This window comes from Hyperolius riggenbachi, chromosome 3 (assembly GCF_040937935.1).
Source record: "Hyperolius riggenbachi isolate aHypRig1 chromosome 3, aHypRig1.pri, whole genome shotgun sequence".
NCBI lineage: Eukaryota > Metazoa > Chordata > Amphibia > Anura > Hyperoliidae > Hyperolius > Hyperolius riggenbachi.
Genome location: NC_090648.1, coordinates 100,712,671 through 100,732,403, shown reverse-complemented (window position 1 = coordinate 100,732,403; position 19,733 = coordinate 100,712,671). Strand labels below are relative to the sequence as shown.

Below are 19,733 nucleotides of genomic sequence, written 5' to 3'. Positions count from 1 at the left end.
TTAATTCAGATACATCTCATGGGCACAATGTCTACAAGCTTGTATGATGGGGCACCTACTCCACTACATATTCAGCATAAAAACATATGTAAAACGGCACAAGGCCTGACTTACTGCTGAACAAGATGCCGTTGAAGAGCAATCGGCAAACTTGGCTCGATTCCATTAAAAATTGTTTGCAACTAACTAGCAAAAATGTGACAAGATTGTACCGTGTGTGGTGAGCTTTAGGGCCATCTCATGTGGGTGACTTAGTCACAGTGACTGGATGCAAGCAGTGGATTTACCTCAGACCTGACTGTTGCACATTCCGTTTGCTGCCTGTTGTCACACAGGGAGAGGGAATGGTCGCTGGTGACAGTACATCCTAATAAAAGCCCTTTTATGAACAGCACCGTTGTGCATCATTTTCCCTTTTTCTCTTTCATATGCAGCAGCCCCTCTTTCATGTTCAGGTGCCCCATTGGTCTGCAGCCGCCCAAGGCCCGTGCATTTGTGGCCTTTCCAGAAATCTGGCCCTGCTACGGACTAGTTGCTGTGACTGAGTTACCCATGTGACATGGCTATTTATAACAAAGTCGCATTAAGTGTTTATGTCTGGCAACTTTTCATCCTCAAATGCAACAGTGTGTCTTTATTTGAACTTGTGACATAAAACCATCTCCTGTGAATTCTGTGCTCTGCTCTCTGTCCTCTGTGCTGTTCCTTAACTCTTCACACATACAGCAGTGTCAGGAAGCTGGTGAAGCTTAGTGCTGTGCAGTTCATGTTAAACAACCACACAGTAAGTACCGTAGAGGGAAGTGGATTGGGGGTAATGAACATCCTGCTTTATCTTGTGTGACTTGAGAACAGTTGTGGTTGCCCATAACGGCCAATCATGTTTTCTGCTTCCAGTGCAGTGTGGGGGGAATAAAGAGCAGATTTTGGTTAGTATTGGTGGTGAGAATGTCTCTCCCCTTTGACCGGTTTGTGGTGGCTAGTCTAGCATGGTCTACCACTATGAGCTTCTGTACTTGATAGTACTTGCCGTTCTGCTACATTTTTATTAACCTAATATTTATTACCACGCAGCGTTTTGTAACACGGTTTTTGAAGTTTTTATATGAGAGGAGGAAAAGGCTTATTTGAATGAGTTGCTACCCTTCCTATATTGAGTTCTGTGGTGTCAACAAAGTCACCTTAGGACCCGATTAGCTGGTCTTCCCTTTAATATGTCTTTGTAAACCGGCATCTCTGTGTTAAGGTTATAGTATAACCTGGGTAAGTTTGGTGCCTCTGGCACATGTCCTGTACATGGTAACTACTTGGCTATATTTATGTGTCTGACTTACGATCTCTCTGCAAGCATTGCTGCATCTGAAATAGAAATGTATGTGCATAGTGTCTAATCCATGACTGTGACTTGCGTATGACATGACCTGAGCCACATGGTCACAGCAAAATTTATCTCTAATTTTAGTGCTTAACCTCCTTGGCGGTAACCCAGGGTCCGGCTCGGGGTGGAAAAAAAGAAGCCAGGAGCAGTTAATCCCGAGCTTGACTTGGGGTAGCCGCTGATAGGTATATGCAGAGCCTGCAGTGCAGCGAGTGTTTTCAACTCTCCTCCCACCGGGATCCAGACGCTGGCAGTCATTCTCCTTCCTGTCTTTGAAGGCTCTGCATCCCTCTGGTGAGGTCACCGTCTGTCTTCATGACAAGACTGCAATCTCTCTATGGGGTGCCACCCGGAGGATGGAGGGAGAATTGCAGCACTGGATCCTAGGGAGGTGAGTAAGTGCAGGGCCTGCTGCAGATCTCACTGCGGTATGATTTTTTTTCTTGCTTTTAGGGTCTAAAAGCTTGTGGAAAAATTGCACAGATTTTAGACCCTAAAATCTAGAAATAATCATTCCACCAGGGAGGTTAAAGCATTACTTATAGCCACATTCGCAGTGACCATTGTGTTCCCTCTAACAGCAGGAAAGCAATGCTGCTATCCCGCAGCCGAACGAGGGTTTTATCACCCTCAAATCCTAGGGCAATTATCCATGACTTTCTTGGTTGTGGATTTTGCTGCCCAGGGAAGCAGAGCTTACCGCTGTAGCTATGCCTCCATTCGCGTCAATCCACCGCGGATCTCCACCTCTCCCCCGCCCCTCTCAGTGAAGGAAGACTGAGATGGGCGGGGATTGATGCGAGGAGAGGCAGAGCTACCAGGAAATGCTCCCCTGGTTTGCCCTGGGGATTTGAGGGTGATAAAACCCATGTTCGGCCGAGGGATAGCTGAATTTTAGGTCTGGCACAGATTAACATCAATAAGAGGTAAAAACTGATGTTTAAAGAGGCTTCAGTCTCTCTTTAAAGAAAACCCGAGGCGGAGTTTCTAAATCTTAATAGGACACAGATGCATGTTCTCTGCACAATGACATGCCTCTGTGTCCTGCTGGTGCCGCTGCCAATCCCCCCTGGGCTCTGCTGTCTCCCCTGAAACATACCAACAGGCTAACCACAATCTCGCTAGCCTTCTGTTTACCTGTCGGCTTGTCAATCACTGCTCCTCCGCATTGCCTCCCCCTGCCCCTCCCCACCTCCGCTAGCTTCCTCCAATCTGAAGCTAAGCCGCGACCCAGGAAGTACTTGGCTTCTTATTGGAGGAAGCTAGCAGAGGCGGGGTAGGCAATGTGGAGGAGCAGTATTGACAAGCTGACAGGTAAACAGAAGGCTAGCGACAATCAGATTGTCGGTAGCCTGTCTGTATTTTTCAGGTGGGACAGCAGAGCCGGGGGGGGGGGGGGGGGGGCAGGGGACTGAGAGCGGCACTAGAAGGACACAAAGGACACAGAGACATGTCATTGTGCAGGGAACATGCCTCTGTGTCCTATTAATGTTTAGAAAATCCACCTCGGGTTCTCTTTAATGCAGGTGTTTTGCGGTAAAGCAATGCTGGCAGTGAGTTACTATGCCGCATCCCAATATACCCAAACACCGCACTATGAACCTCTCATAGGTATTGCAGTCCGGTAAGCTGCATAACGAATCAGCTGTCACCGCAATGTACCACTGTGAGGGCCTACACCTTTTTCAATGATAAAATTTTGTTGGACCTGCAATGATGATGCTGTACTGTGTTACAGAGCGAGCACTTCTCCTTCCTGGGAATCAACAGCCAGTCTAACCTCTCGGACATGCGCTGCCGCACTACCTTCTACACAGCACTTGGGCGCCTCCTCATGGTGGACTTGGGTATGTCTCAACTTTAAAAAGTAAAAAAAAAAACTTACTACCTAAGCAAATTTGTATTTGGCAAAAAATGTTCATGTCTAAGTCGAATCGGGGAATGCAGTAAATTGATTGGCAGTTTGGGATTCTGATTAGCCCACACATGTTTCCTGTCAAATAGATATTTGCTTGTTCTGTAAGTAGTGTGTCATAGGATAATGTATGTTATACTTAAGTTTTCACACTGGCCTCTCTTCTGCAGGAGAGGACGAGGAACAGTTTGCCCAGTTCATGATGCCTCTCACTGCTGCTTTCGAATCAATGGCCCAAATGTTCAACACCAACAACTTTAATGAGCAGGAAGCTAAGGTAATGATTGCTTGTGTGATGTCTAGCCTGGGACCTCCCATGCCAGTCACTCCTGTATGGCAGAACAGCCTCTCACTGGTCTCCTGATAGACTAGAATATATGCAGCTCTGGCTTTCCCTAAGGCCTGCGACCCACTGGGAGCACCTTTGCCTCAAAACGCACCTTTTCACTCTGGCCTACCCCCTCCTCACTGGTGCTCTAAACCTGCAGATGAACTCTGGACCCCTACCTTTTCCCTCTAGATTGTAAGCCTTCGTCAGGGTCCTCCTTGCGTCTCCTACCTGTTTACACACCTCTATACACCTATCCTATGGATCTGAGTGAACTCGACTGGCCTGATCTCCATGCTCCCATCCAGTGACTAATTCTGGAAATACACGGTGCGTTTTTGCGGCTCGATTCTGCCGCCCCATCGATTCCCCGCTCGAAATCGAGCGTGGAACCGATCGGGTGGGAGATCTAAAATGTCGGAAATTATCAATCGAGCCATCTAAATGGCTCAAAAACGTACCGTCTATTCCCAGGATAAGCATTACCTTGTACTTATACTGTGCTGTGTGATCTGGTTTGTCTTGTATTCCTGTATTGTCATATTGCTTTATGTCACCCCTAAATATTGTCTGTAACCTAAACTAATGTCCAGCGCTGCGTAATATGTTGGCGCTTTAGAATTATTAGATTTAATTTATTGTATTTATAGAGTGTATGTAAATTGTATGCAGCTTTAAATTCAACTTGTCAAACTCATTTTCGGTCGGTTTTGATTGGCCCAATTTCAAGCTGCATAGAATTTGCTTTAAAGGGTACCTGAGGTGACATGATGAGATAGACATGTGTATGTACAATGCCAAACATATTAATAACTAGGCAGTGTTTTTTTGTGGGTTTTTTTTTTCTTATTTTCCTGCCTGAAAGAGTTAACCTTCAGGCATTCAAGTGACAGCTTCTCTCTTGTCAGACTAGACCAGGGGTAGGGAACCTATGGCTCGGGAGCCAGATGTGGCTCTTTTGAAGGCTACATCAAAGGGGATAGGTAAAACAATAGTTAATAGTTTCATATATTTAAGCCCTGGGACACTTTATGGGCTGCCATTAAGCAGAGACGACAAAACCTTAACCTACTTTGTAAATGTTTAAATGTGAACTAAAACTTTTGTGATTGGTTAAGAGCTTAATGATGACCAGTTTCATGTGTGGTTGGAACTCCTCACCACACTAACTAGCAGTTGACGTGAACCTGTGCCCAGCTGATTAAGAAGTGAGACTCAGACCTGAGTTGTAAATTATGGACACCCTTTCTTAACTTCTTATCTGCCCCATTGGCCAACTGTCACTAGACCAGTGCCGATTTTGTCACCAATCTTGCGTGACTAATGATGGTAACAATTGACAGAGGGTGAAAGAGGAGGGTACAGTTTAATATTCAGGCCTAACTTGGTTAGACCCAAGTTCATTTTATGTTAGTATATCGTATGACATGGGATACCCTCCTCATTGTACACTTCAGTCTCCAGTTTAATGCTTTGTTTTCTGCCTCTAGAGGAGTCTGGTTGGGCTGGTGAGAGACCTGAGAGGAATTGCCTTTGCATTCAACGCTAAGAGCAGCTTCATGATGCTGTTTGACTGGATGTATCCTTTTCTTGCTGTGGTTAGTGTATGCCGGAACACAGAATAAAGGCTAAGACTAACATTGAGGCTGGTGGGTAAAACCTGGAGAAGAAAATGCAAAGCCAGGCCCAAACCATTGTACTGCCGCCACCATATTTCACAGATGGCATAAAGTTTGCATGCTGGAATGCAGTGTTTAGCCAAAAGATTTTGAGTACAAAGCCACACAATTCTACTTTTGCCTCATGTTTCCATAGAGGATTCTTTCAGTAACCATCTGGCTTATCCACATCATTTTTAGTGAAAATGGTCAATGAGATACAAACGATTTAGAGTTGATTCAAATTCTATGTAAGTTGTGTGCAGTGTAAAATGGACCAATTACATATAGCAGCTGCTGCTTTTTATTGGTCTATTTTCAAGCTTCAGAAATGTGCATAAAATATGCATCAACTTGGAGTTATTTGCACCTCATTGACCATTCCTGATCTTTAGTAAACTGTAACTGGATGGCCATGTTCCTTTTGGATGGTGATGGTTTACTTCTTGTAACCTTGCCATGGACACCATTGTTCAAGCGTTCAGATAGTTGACTCATGAGCACTGTCACTTGCCAGTGCAAGAAAGGCCGTAAGTTCCTTAGACAGTTAGCTGGGGCTTTTTTAATGATGTTCTTTAGTATTACACTCATTACTTTTGGTTCATACTTTTGCAGAGTAACAGTATTTTTTAGCCAGATTTAAACGGGCCTCAGCTCAAAACTCTCTTGTACTCTATCTGCCTGAAGTTGGAGCCCCATTTTAAAAAAAAATGTATGTGATGGGAAGATTTGACCAAGAAACAAATCTCTCTCTAATCTGTTAAGAGAGATCTGTCAGCTGCCCATACACTGCAGGCCGATTTCTGATCAATGTCATGCTGAAATTGATCCGGAATTGGCCTTGTGACGCAGCATCTGACCGCCTTAACGCTTTCCCCTAATGTTAAGTGTCCCCCGGTGCCCAGTGCATTTTACACATTATCTGTCTGCGACCTCCGCTTGTCCCCGCAAGCTCCGGGCACACTTTGTTTTGCATATACATGCACTATGTGGTTGCCTAGTAACATGGCTGCATGTATGACGGCTGATGTCATACGCACGCTCATTACTATACAACCACGTGGGTGCAAGTGTGTGAAGAGTGGAGTGCACCTGGAGCCTGCGGAGGCGTCAGAAAGGTAATTATAACACACACCGGTGGGGGGGAGGACTCAATATTAAGGGGCAGTGCCGGGATTTGGTCACATTCGGCCCGAAATTGCTATAGCCGCGCACCGAATCAAGCAAGTCATCCCAACATATTGCAGCTTGCGCATTAGACAATGCAACCGATTTAGAGTCTGAAATTTTTTTGGTGGGGCATACACTTGACAGCACCGATTTTCATTTGATTATGATAATCGAATCGGATGGTCGATCGTCCGCCAAGTTGCCTGATGTATGGCTACTTTAAGGGCCCGTTTCCACTAGCGCGAATTCGCATGCAGACAACGCATGCGGATTCGCATAGGCAATACAAGTGGATGGGACTGTTTCCACTTGTCAGTTTTCATTTGCGTTTTTATGTGCAGGATTTTTCTGCACGGTAGACCCTGCAGAATTCGCCTGCGTGTGGAATGCAGGCGAATCGCAGGCAATGTATTTAATAGGGAAATCGCATGCGTTTTTTGCATGCGTTTTTTCCCGCGATTTCGCGTGCGATTTCGCATTGAAAGTAATGTAAATTGACACAGGCAGTGACATGGTTAAAATCGCATATACCCTGCCTATGCGAAATCGCGGCAAAAAACGCATGCGGAATCGCATCCGCATGCGATTTTGTCAGCTGTGATATGCGGCGATTCCGCACCGCACTAGTGGAAACGGGCCCTTACTGTTTTCACAGGTCCTGTGACATCTCCTATGTTCACACCATGAGACACACCCACAAACCTGGTATGTGAAGATCACAATATACTGTAGATTCAAATGTTTGCTCCTAATGTAAGGCAGAGGATCTCCCACACACCCACCAGATAATTTCTTGTGTATCAGAATTTGTGGGAAAGCGTGTTGATAGTTAGATCAGGTAATGGATTTGTAAGACTCTATTCCTAGATTAGCGCATGATCATGAGCAGCAAATTGCCACCTTACAAATACTTTCCCCTGATCCCATTTGTCTCCACGTAAAACTAATGACATTTCAGGTTAATAATGCCCATTTTGAATTGACCGGAACGTAGCTCTTCATTTTCATGTATTTTTTCTATTCAAATGTTTTTTATTGATTTCTTTTCTCTTTTTTTTTTTACAATATGACCATGAAATTTAGGACAGTTTTAACAATTTTACAGTTTATGTAATGTGTGTTTGGGTAACATACTTCAGACCTCCCCCACCCTCATCCTTGTTGTCTCTCTTCTGGGTACATCCGGTGATAGATATATTTTGACTTTTCTTGAAGTTTGATTTCTAGACTTCCCAGAGTACCTTTCAGCTGTTCTGTTGTGTTACCACCATTTGTACATAAAAAGGGTTATAATCCAGTTCTGCCGCAGATAATGTAGCATTTGAAAAGCTTATTTTTTGGAAAAACAACCTGTACTTTGCTTGTTATCCATGGCTGCTCCTGGTTCTGTTATTTCTTAGCCTTTGTCAGATACCCAGCATATATGCCCATTCTTCAGCGAGCAATAGAACTGTGGTTCCATGACCCGGCTTGCACCACGCCGATCCTCAAGCTCATGGCCGAACTGGTGCACAACAGGTTTGTCTGGCTGTGATCGCTGGCCTTTTTTCATTTCATGTGGGTTTGTCACTGAAATCCCCCCTTCCCATGAGTCAATAAGTCCCCTGAAATGAAGAGATTGTGTTAAAAAAAATGCTTTAGTTGCCTCACATTTTTATGCAGTTGTTTTGTTCACCCCACTGAATTGGGGCCAGTGCACACCAAAAAGCGCTATCGCAAAAGCAAACGCTTAGCACGTTTTGAAGTATTTTTTTAAGGCGTGTGCTTAGCGATTTTCTAAGCGTGCCTAGCTATTTTTGGAGCGTTTTGGCGTAACATTTTTTTATATTTTGTTACAGTAGAGCTGTAACTGAACAGCTTCTGTAACAAAAACGCTTGGTAAACTGCTCTGATCTAATGCTTTTCAGAGCGATTTTCCACGTTCCTATACTTAACATTGAGGCTGAATCGCCTCAGAAATCAGCAAAAATACTGCAGGACCCGCTTTTGCATTTTGGGAAAAAAAGCACATCGCTCTGGTATACTCCATCCCATTCAAATACATTAGCCATTAGCGGTTTGAAGCGCAAGCATTTTAAAGAGCTCGGAAGCGCTCTTGGTGTCCACCAGCCCTTAGGGCCCATTCACACTTGAGCGTTTTGCCGTAATTTCGGCAAAACGCTCAAACGCTAGCGCTTTTTAAAAGCACTAGTGCAATGAAACCCTATGGGCCAGTTCTTACTTGGGCGATTTGCGCAAATCACCCAAAAACGCTAAACGCAAACACATGGCCTGCACCATTTTCAGGCGATTTCCCGGCGATCACGTTTCAGTGCTATAGAAGCACTAAACGCAACTGCAAAAAAAATTGCCAAGTGTGAATGGTGATTTTTTTTTTTTTTTTTTTTGCATTCAACGTAAAAATTGCCATAGCAAAACGCTAGCCTTTTTGTGATCAGCTAGTGTGAATGGGCCCTTAAAGTCTGCATGTCTGTTTCATTTTAAAAATTTGTTATGGTAATGTAGAGAACCAAAATTAGAAAAAGGTGCCCCCATCCAAATCTTTATGGACCTAGCTTGTGGTGAAGTACAGATTAACTGTCGTATGCATTAAAATAAATGAAAAGTCGAGTTAGAATTCTAATGGAAAAATAATTTTCCGTTTTTTGGTTGCAGTCTCTGAAACCGTTCCTTTTCATCTTTCTGATGTTTTGTTGAGGCTGTAAACAAGAAATGGTTAATTAGGAAGAAGGCTTTCTATTGGTCACAGCAAATTCATGCATTTCTAACTGTACCTGGACATGCCCTAGTTATGATTGGCGTGCCCAATTCCCTCCCCCCTTCCAAGGTCCAGTTGAGAACAAGAATCTCCCCCTCTCTTCGGAGTGACAGCGTGTTTTCTCTCTCTGCAGGTCACAGAGGTTACAGTTTGATGTCTCGTCACCTAATGGCATTCTTCTATTCCGAGAGACCAGCAAAATGATCACAACTTATGGTAAATTTGTGACAGACACAAATTTTTTTTCTTTGTCATACAATTCTCTAAGTAGACCTTTTCTGGAGTCTCCTATTTTAATTTTTAATTTCAGGGCTGAATTTGTAAGACTGAATTCTCAACAGCAGCCATAGCAGTGTGATGTAAAAATCTGCTTAATTCAGCTGCAAAAGAAAAATAAAGGCCCTTTGAAATGTTCAGACCTATCCTGTTATCAGCAGAGTTTTCTTAGCGAAGTAGAATTATTTTGAGAGTCATGGATCCATTCACTTGATACAGGAAAAAAGGGTACTGCCACAGGCACCTATTATAAAAGCAGCAATTTGTGGCAAATCAGGGAAATTTTATGCCTCGGCGTCTGTGATTTTTATCGGGGGCCCAAATTTATATTCTTTGCCGCAAATCGCGGCTTTGCGGCTAGGGGGTTAGGTTAAAGTTAGGAGGCAAGGTTAAGTGTTAGGCATCGGGGGGTGGGGGGTTAAGTGTAAGGGACCACCTGGGGGGGGGGGGTAGTTAAGGATTAAACATGGATAGAGGGAGGTCTTGGGGTTCTCAGATCTCTCAAAATGGAATGTGGGTCTGTACATCATGTTTGTTGCTGTGCTTTACCCACAGGTAACCGGATCCTCACGCTGGGGGAGCTACCCAAAGAGCAGCTGTATGTTCTGAAGCTGAAGGGCATCTCCATATGTTTCTCGGTGCTAAAAGCCGCTCTCAGTGGCAGCTACGTCAACTTTGGGGTCTTCCGCCTCTATGGGGATGAGGCCCTGGATAACGCCCTGCAGACGTTTGTCAAACTACTGCTGTCTGTGCCTCACAGTGATCTGCTGGTAATACTGCTCTGCATTTCTCTGGTGTCCTAATGATGGGCTGTACTATGAAATGCATCCTTCTCTCTAGAACTAGACCAACCTCATCCTGAAGAACTGTTTTCTCCTCAGCATCTGCCTGACAGAACTCTGACCACTGCTGCTGTCTCGCCTCTTACAGTCAGAGCTCCCCATAGATGAGCACTGGGCAGCTCTTGTGTGCCCTCTGGCTAATCCTTAGAGACACTGAAGTGAGTTTTTTTAACCTCATTTTCTTATGTAGGCATCTTCATCTGTAAATTCCATGCTGACTTTTCAGGTTGCAGATTTTGCTGCCCGGAAAAGGCAGAGCTGTGCGCAGTAGCTCTGCCTCTTTTCCGGTCAATCTCTGACGTTCTCTGCCTCTCCCCGCCCCTCTCAGTGAAAGAAGATTGAGAGGGGCGGAGATCGGCAGAGATTGACTGGAGAAGAGGCAGAGCTACTACGCACAGCTCTGCCTCTTCCAGGAAGGAAAATCTGCGATCATGGAATCTATTTAGGGCATTTCTGCCGCAGGGATGCGGTGAAACAACCTGGATTTAATGCTGAAGATGCCTATGTAAGAAAATTGTGATTTAAAAAAATCTGCTTCAGATTCTCGTTAACTGCTGCCTCTGGTCAGGTTTAAGCCAGCATGTGTACCGATCTTTAGTGTTTTGTGTATATAGCAGTTATTCTGCAAATAACTCCACCTAGATGAGTCTAAAATGATGTATGAAGGCCTCACATACATAGCATACTTCATAAGCATATAATGAGATGACTGCCCAGTCCAGATAACCTATTGATTTTTATTTATTTTTTTGCCAATCGATATCTGGCCAATTCTAATTACTGTGATCATATCTTCTAGAAATTGATGCTGTGGCTGGCCCAGTCTGATCGGGAGCGGCAGCTAATCGGCAGCCCATAGTGTTGCGCTGCAGGAACAGTACAATGCTGCATTAGACCGATTTTAAACAGATTTCGTGCTGACATCTATGTAAAATCTATGCCTAGTGTGTGGCAGTAAATGATCCCTCTCAGATCAGATTTGATTTAACAGGGATGGTCGAATCTGGTGTCCATCTATAAGTGTATGGCCACCTTTAGACTCTCCTGCCTCACTTACAATACATGCCGCGTTTCATGTTGCTCTGATTCCCATATAGTTTATGGTTGAAACGCATCTGCCCCGGGCTCCAGCTAGACCACAATGGAACATTGGAGCAGACATGTCATTGGTTGCTTATGGTCCGCCACAAGTGGGAACCCAGCCTAAGGCCTTCTTGTAAGTGGATGTTTTTAAACTTAGTGTAACATACGGTTTTCCCTCTGTGATTGCAGAATGGCCCTAACCCCAGTGGCTATGCTGCGCATGTAACCATTGCTTGTGCTCCTATGATTGCAGGATTACCCTAAGCTCAGCCAGTCGTATTACTCGCTCCTGGAGGTGCTGACTCAGGATCACATGTCTTTCATTGCCAGCCTGGAGCCTCATGTAATCATGTACATTCTCTCCTCTATCTCTGAGGGGCTCACAGCTCTGGGTGAGTAACTGCTGCTAGCTGGGCCTGTGAAGCCATACCTGCATTGTGTGGCCGCTGTGTAACGGACATATATTGTGCACTTTGCAGACACCATGGTGTGCACAGGCTGCTGCTCCTGCCTGGACCACATAGTCACATACCTCTTCAAGCAGCTCTCCCGCAGCAGTAAGAAAAGGGGAGCCCCACCACCCCAAGAAAGTGAGCGCTTCCTGCACATTATGCAGCAACACCCGGAGATGATCCAACAGGTGATTTCTTTCTAGACCTTAATATGAAGGTTATGTTAGTATATCCCAACACCACACTCCCTTTGTGTTTAGTGCCGCGATGCATGCGCATATCCTGCGCTTACAGACTCACAGAACAGCAAACACCTTTCATTCTCTGGTACTTTTATCCTCAAACGATCATCTATCAATGGGCGGCTCCTCGTCACTTGGCAGAGCTTCAGTGCTCTCCTATATAGAAGATGGATGCAAACAATTGTGTAATCTTGCTTTCATAGATTTCACCTTACTGGCAGAATGACTATTTCTGGATTTTGGGGTCTAAAAGTGGTGCAATTTTTTCACGAGCTTTTTAGAGTCTAAGGGCCCTTTTCCACTAGCAATCGCAATCACAAACGCCAGCAATTGCGATTTTTCATTAATTTTGTTATGCGATTGCGATTTTTCATTTGCATTGCATTATCCCTCTTAAAATCGCTCCAGAAAGCGATTGCGATTTGCAAATCAAATCACTATAGTGGGAAACACTTCTCATGATTTCTGTGATAAAGTAGCACCCCAGCAATTTAAAAATCACTAGCAATTTGCAATTTTGCGATTCAGCTGTGCCGTGGAAAAAAGGCCCTAAAAGCAGGAAAAAATCATGCCGCTAGATATAACTGTTGTAGCCCTGCACAATACTCACCTCCCCTGGATCCAGCGCTGTACCCCTCTAGTGATGTGACAAACGGTGATCTCTCTCAAGGGATCGAGAGCCTCAGAGAAACAGAAAAAGAGTGGCTGCCAGCGTCTGGATCCCGGGGGAGGCGATTTAGAAGCTATCTCCATACCTCCTGGTGACTACCCCCGGGTCAGGCTCAGGATTATCCCTCCTGGCCTCCTTTTTACCACCCCGAGTCTGACTCTGGATTACTGCCAAAGAGGTTAACAAGTTGCAAATTTCCTACACCCTAACAAACTGGTGTGCACAGTGCAAGCCCCTCCACCAACATGCGCTTCCCAACAGTTGTGCCGTTCCATCAGGGTCTGTTCACACTGGGAACCCAAATCGATTGCGATTTTGTTTTGATTTCCGTTCAAAGCGCTGGGATACATTAGCAGCAGCGTTTTGCTGATCGCCGGCAATCAGCAAAGCGCTCAAATGTGAACAAGTCCTTACAGAGTAATAATCGCTTTAGATATTAATCCACGGGTTCCACTCCTCACAGTGAGCAACCACAGCAGAGACCTTCTAAATACAGAATGCCAACGTAGTGTAATATTGTTTTACTAAAGAGTAATATATATATAAAGTATTGCACTTACAAGCTTCACTTAAAGAAATGTGCATATAACTAAGAAGTCCTCAACTCAGCATGCTTGTATCACTACCACAAGCTCCGCAATGAGTCCATTCGCCAATTGTATTACTTCCACACAGTGTGAGTGCCAACCGATTTTGAATACTAAATTTTAACAGATTATTTAGGTAAGCGTTCATGTTACATGGAAGTGGTCAAATTGGCCAATCAAAATTGGATGCGTGTACGGAACCTTAGAATAGTTTGCAGACATTCGTTAAATTTCTGTCTAAAAACTGTCTGTATGCTATGCTAAAGTTTTGCTGCTGATAACTGTTGAAGGAGAAAAAAAATTACACAGTTGTTCCTTTTTAATTCCAAGTCTAACGTCACATTGCAGAATTATCCTTTACTATTTAAAATTAGCCAGTAGGGAGAATAGCAAGCCTGCAGCTTTCAAGAGGAAATCCTACTTACAAATCAATAGTGTTGTACTGTGTCAGCCATTGGTTGGGCAGAAAGTTTTCAATCGGGATGATGTAATTTATTGCTTAATTGAACTGATCTTCCAGTAGCAGAACGCATTCTTCTTGCCAGAGACAAAACAAACCATATTTTTCAGACTATAAAACACACTTTTCCTCCAACAAATGTGGGGAGAAAGTCACTGCATCTTATATTCCAAGTACTAACAAACGCTCGCCGATTAAGAAAAAAAAAAAAAACACTCGCCACAATGTCTGGGCTCCCCTGTACTGTGTTCTCCTTTGTCCCCCGTCTTTCCTCTGCTCCATGTAGTGTAATTGCCAGCAGGATCAGCAGGCGCGTCTCTCACCTGATCTGAGGGTTTCCATGGGGATCAGCGGCTTCTCCTCTCCCTCACTCTTCCCCTAGCGCCGGCTTTCCCTGGTCGCATCACTAAACCTGACCGGCATTACGGGAATAGTGAGGGAGAGGAGAGGTCTCTGATCACTTAGATCAGGTGAGAGTCCCAGTTGGCTTCTGCTGCTGTTAACTCTGCAAGCAGGGAGCAGAGGATACAGGGATAAACTTGGACACTGGGACAAAGAGGACACACAGGAATAAACTTTGGCACAGAGGAAGACACGGGGACAAAAAGATGTACAGAAGGATACAAGGGGGACAGTAGACAGCACAAAGGAGGACACGTGGGGCAATTGAGGACACGAGGTACAAGGAGGACACAATAATTGGGGGAGAATAATAAAACATATACACCAGCGCCTTCAATAGTAATTACTTTGATACTTTAATAAAATCGTAATAGATTAAAACCAGTATGATGACACATCATGCACACACACATACAAGTCAAATTGCCATTCACTCACCAACACTCCTTTCTATAGATCTTTTTTTCCAATGGCAATCTACCTGTCAGTCAATAGTGCACTATTGAATCATCCCACTAAAACTTCCATTCTAGGTAATAATAAGAATTAGCAGCAATAAAACCTCAGTGGCGTTTCAAGAGCGTTCTGAGGGCGTTACGAAGGTCCTTTGCGGGCGTTTTGAAACCGTTAGCAGCAATGAGATCTCCGGAATCAGTCTATCATAATAACATGCCAATAAGATATTACATGTATATCGGCAGTACAGCGGCTGTAATTACTTCAGTAGCAAAGGATTTCCTATATCAGCAAGTCCCAAGAGGCGGAACAACCAGTCCCAGAGGGTTACCCCGTAACAGCGGGTATTTGACGTTACAGCAGTTCTCTACTTCAATATGTTTAAATATCAGTTCACTCACATAACTTCGGAGCTGTAGAGGATGGCAGTAGTGTTCACAAGTCCACCGATCTTTTCACCAGGTAATGAGTCCCGGCCGGCGACTCTCCAAAGGATGTAGTAATTTGGTTACCAGGTGGACCCAAGAGCATATCACGAACTTCGGCAGTGTTTGCTGGAAGTGCGGGTGACGTCACCGCAAGTATGTAGCCAATCTGCTTACTAGTTTCGGTAGGTCCGCCTACCTTCTTCAGAGCTGGCTCTCATTGGGTCTTTGTGTCCTTTTATCCTTCTGCCTTGACTCCGCCCCCAGTTACGTTTTTCCTACTCCTTTCATTCCTCAGTTATTTTTCTCTATTGGTCTGCTAGTTTAATCAAATGCAAATAATTCTACATCAGAATTCAGGCCACGCGGGATCAGACTGTCCATTGTATATATCCAATAAGTCTCAGTTCTGGACATTTTCTTAATAAAATCTCCTCCTCTCCAATCCTTTGCTACTGATTGAATGGCATAAAATCTAAAAGTCTGCAAACTGTTGCCATGATGTTCCATAAAATGCTTACTCAACGGATGTTTACTATTCTTTTTCTTGATATTATTTATATGCTCTCCAATCCTGTCTAGGAGTTTACGCTTAGTTCTCCCTATACACTGTTTGGGACAGCCACATTCTATAATATAGATAACGCCAGTTGTCGTGCAATCCATTTTATCAGTTATATCAAATTCTTCTCCTGTAGTGATTGACATAAACCTCTCTATTGGCGCTGTGTATTTAGTGTTCCTGCATGGTTTACAGAAACCACACCTCCTGAAAAACTCCTTTTCTTTTCCCTTCATCCCTGGCTGTGGTACAGTGGGTGCAATCATATTCTTAATATTAGGGGCCTTCTTAAAGACAAATCTAGGTTTGTCCATCAAAATCCCGTTGAGAGTTTTATCCTGCTGTAGGATATGCCAGTATTTTTCTACCGAATTCCTAATGTATTTAGACTGTTGATTATACTGTAATTTAATGCATATGGGTGGAGTTACAGCATGTCTCTCTTTTTCTATTAGAAGATCCTCTTACATAGTTTTTCACTACTTCTACCGTTTCTTCCAATTCATCTAAATCGTACTTCTTCTCAATGAATCGTTCTTTTAGTACTTCTACTTGATTCTCAAAATCTGACAATTCTGTACAGTTTCTCCTAACACGTGTAAACTGATTTTTGGGGATATTAGCTAACCACTTGAATAGATGGCAACTGTCCCTCAGTATATAACTATTGGTGTCAACCTTCTTAAAGAAGGTCTTGGTCTTAACTATTCCATCCTCCACATAGATGGTCAAATCCAAATAATTCACTTCCTTAGCACTGTATTCACATACAAAGGTCAAATTATAGTCATCCTTTGCATTCAACCATCCTATAAACTTCTTCAGACTAGCTTCTCCCCCTTTCCAAATGAACAATGTGTCATCGATAAAACGTTTCCATAGAACAAGATCCGCTCCGGGGCCCTCCAACCCACCCAAAACAAACTCCTCCCAATAAGCCATAAATAAATTAGCGAACCTCGGAGCGAACCTCGTCCCCATGGCTGTTCCAATCTTCTGTAAGTAGTACTGAGATTTACAACTAAAATAGTTGTGAGACAGTATAAACACTATAGCCTCCAAAATAAACTCTATCTGGTGGTCTGGAATCTCAGTCAAATTATTCAAAAAATATTTGACTGCCTGCACCCCCATATCATGTTTGATCACAGTATACAATGAGCTTATATCTGCTACGCACATCAGGTATCCCTCTTGCCATTCAAAATCTTTTAAGATTCGTAGGATATGCCCAGTGTCCTTCACATAGGATTTGGTCTGCACTACCGCCTTCTGCAAAAACTTATCGACATATTCCGACAGATTGGACGTAAGTGACCCAATCCCGGAGATAATTGGTCTCCCGGGAGGGTCAATGATCCTTTTATGGATCTTTGGGAGGTGGTAATATACAGGCAGTCGGGGGTGAGCCTGTATTATATATTGGTGCTCCTTTTCAGATAAAATCCCTTTTTCTTTCCCTTTATCTAACAATATTTTTAATTCTTTTTGGTATAGCAAACATGGGTCTCTTTTTAACCTCTCATACGTGCTGCTATCTTCTAACTGCTTCTGTGCTTCATTATTATATTCCTCCACATCTTGTATCACCACCCCTCCCCCCTTATCTGCTGGTCGAATGATAATCTTGGGATCTTCCCGTAACGTCCTCATGGCTTTCTTTTCACCTATTGTTACTTCTTTTGGGGATTTTCATTTTTAAATTGGGGATTCTCATTTTTAAATTGGGGATTCTGTCTTCTCTGATCTGAAAGGTTTGAAAAATTCTTGCTCTTACTGAAATGTGATCTTAATTTCATTCTTTCCATCTTCTTTATATTACTTCCAGTAGCTATTTTATTTTAAAGTTTTTTGACCACAGGACGGAATTAGATCAAATAGCTACTGGAAGTAATATAAAGAAGATGGAAAGAATGAAATTAGGATCACATTTCAGTAAGAGCAAGAATTTTTCAAACCTTTCAGATCAGAGAAGACAGAATCCCCAATTTAAAAATGAGAATCCCCAATTTAAAAATGAAAATCCCCAAAAGAAGTACAATTATAGAAACCCGAGGGACCCAACTTCCAAACCAGAAAATAAGATTACGAATCATTTTTTATACAGAAGAAGGGAGGGTGGTCTAAAATGAGAATCCCCAATTTAAAAATGAAAATCCCCAAAAGAAGTAACAATAGGTGAAAAGAAAGCCATGAGGACGTTACGGGAAGATCCCAAGATTATCATTCGACCAGCAGATAAGGGGGGAGGGGTGGTGATACAAGATGTGGAGGAATATAATAATGAAGCACAGAGGCAGTTAGAAGATAGCAGCACGTATGAGAGGTTAAAAAGAGACCCATGTTTGCTATACCAAAAAGAATTAAAAATATTGTTAGATAAAGGGAAAGAAAAAGGGATTTTATCTGAAAAGGAGCACCAATATATAATACAGGCTCACCCCCGACTGCCTGTATATTACCACCTCCCAAAGATCCATAAAAGGATCATTGACCCTCCCGGGAGACCAATTATCTCCGGGATTGGGTCACTTACGTCCAATCTGTCGGAATATGTCGATAAGTTTTTGCAGAAGGCGGTAGTGCAGACCAAATCCTGGACACTGGGCATATCCTACGAATCTTAAAAGATTTTGAATGGCAAGAGGGATACCTGATGTGCGTAGCAGATATAAGCTCATTGTATACTGTGATCAAACATGATATGGGGGTGCAGGCAGTCAAATATTTTTTGAATAATTTGACTGAGATTCCAGACGACCAGATAGTTTATTTTGGAGGCTATAGTGTTTATACTGTCTCACAACTATTTTAGTTGTAAATCTCAGTACTACTTACAGAAGATTGGGACAGCCATGGGGACGAGGTTCGCTCCGGGGTTCGCTAATTTATTTATGGCTTATTGGGAGGAGTTTGTTTTGGGTGGGTTGGAGGGCCCCGGAGCGGATCTCGTTCTATGGAAACGTTTTATCGATGACACATTGTTCATTTGGAAAGGGGGAGAAGCTAGTCTGAAGAAGTTTATAGGATGGTTGAATGCAAAGGATGACTATAATTTGACCTTTGTATGTGAATACAGTGCTAAGGAAGTGAATTATTTGGATTTGACCATCTATGTGGAGGATGGAATAGTTAAGACCAAGACCTTCTTTAAGAAGGTTGACACCAATAGTTATATACTGAGGGACAGTTGCCATCTATTCAAGTGGTTAGCTAATATCCCCAAAAATCAGTTTACACGTGTTAGGAGAAACTGTACAGAATTGTCAGATTTTGAGAATCAAGTAGAAGTACTAAAAGAACGATTCATTGAGAAGAAGTACGATTTAGATGAATTGGAAGAAACGGTAGAAGTAGTGAAAAACTATGTAAGAGAGGATCTTCTAATAGAAAAAGAGACATGCTGTAACTCCACCCATATGCATTAAATTACAGTATAATCAACAGTCTAAATACATTAGGAATTCGGTAGAAAAATACTGGCATATCCTACAGCAGGATAAAACTCTCAACGGGATTTTGATGGACAAACCTAGATTTGTCTTTAAGAAGGCCCCTAATATTAAGAATATGATTGCACCCACTGTACCACAGCCAGGGATGAAGGGAAAAGAAAAGGGGTTTTTCAGGAGGTGTGGTTTCTGTAAACCATGCAGGAACACTAAATACACAGCGCCAATAGAGAGGTTTATGTCAATCACTACAGGAGAAGAATTTGATATAACTGATAAAATGGATTGCACGACAACTGGCGTTATCTATATTATAGAATGTGGCTGTCCCAAACAGTGTATAGGGAGAACTAAGCGTAAACTCCTAGACAGGATTGGAGAGCATATAAATATCAAGAAAAAGAATAGTAAACATCCGTTGAGTAAACATTTTATGGAACATCATGGCAACAGTTTGCAGACTTTTAGATTTTATGCCATTCAATCAGTAGCAAAGGATTGGAGAGGAGGAGATTTTATTAAGAAAATGTCCAGAACTGAGACTTATTGGATATATACAATGGACAGTCTGATCCCGCGTGGCCTGAATTCTGATGTAGAATTATTTGCATTTGATT

General features: G+C 43.1%; 1 protein-coding gene across 1 annotated transcript in view; it reads left to right on the top strand.

Moving 5' to 3' along the window:
• XPO7 (exportin 7) overlaps nt 1-19,733 on the top strand; it is an 88,876-nt gene that overhangs the window by 61,716 nt on the left and 7,427 nt on the right. The window contains exons 17-25 of the mRNA XM_068274706.1: nt 724-784; nt 3,117-3,225; nt 3,464-3,570; nt 5,112-5,200; nt 7,860-7,967; nt 9,341-9,423; nt 10,039-10,253; nt 11,662-11,800; nt 11,888-12,048. Coding sequence (XP_068130807.1) covers nt 724-784; nt 3,117-3,225; nt 3,464-3,570; nt 5,112-5,200; nt 7,860-7,967; nt 9,341-9,423; nt 10,039-10,253; nt 11,662-11,800; nt 11,888-12,048 — 1,072 coding nt within the window. The remainder of the gene's footprint in view (nt 1-723; nt 785-3,116; nt 3,226-3,463; nt 3,571-5,111; nt 5,201-7,859; nt 7,968-9,340; nt 9,424-10,038; nt 10,254-11,661; nt 11,801-11,887; nt 12,049-19,733) is intronic.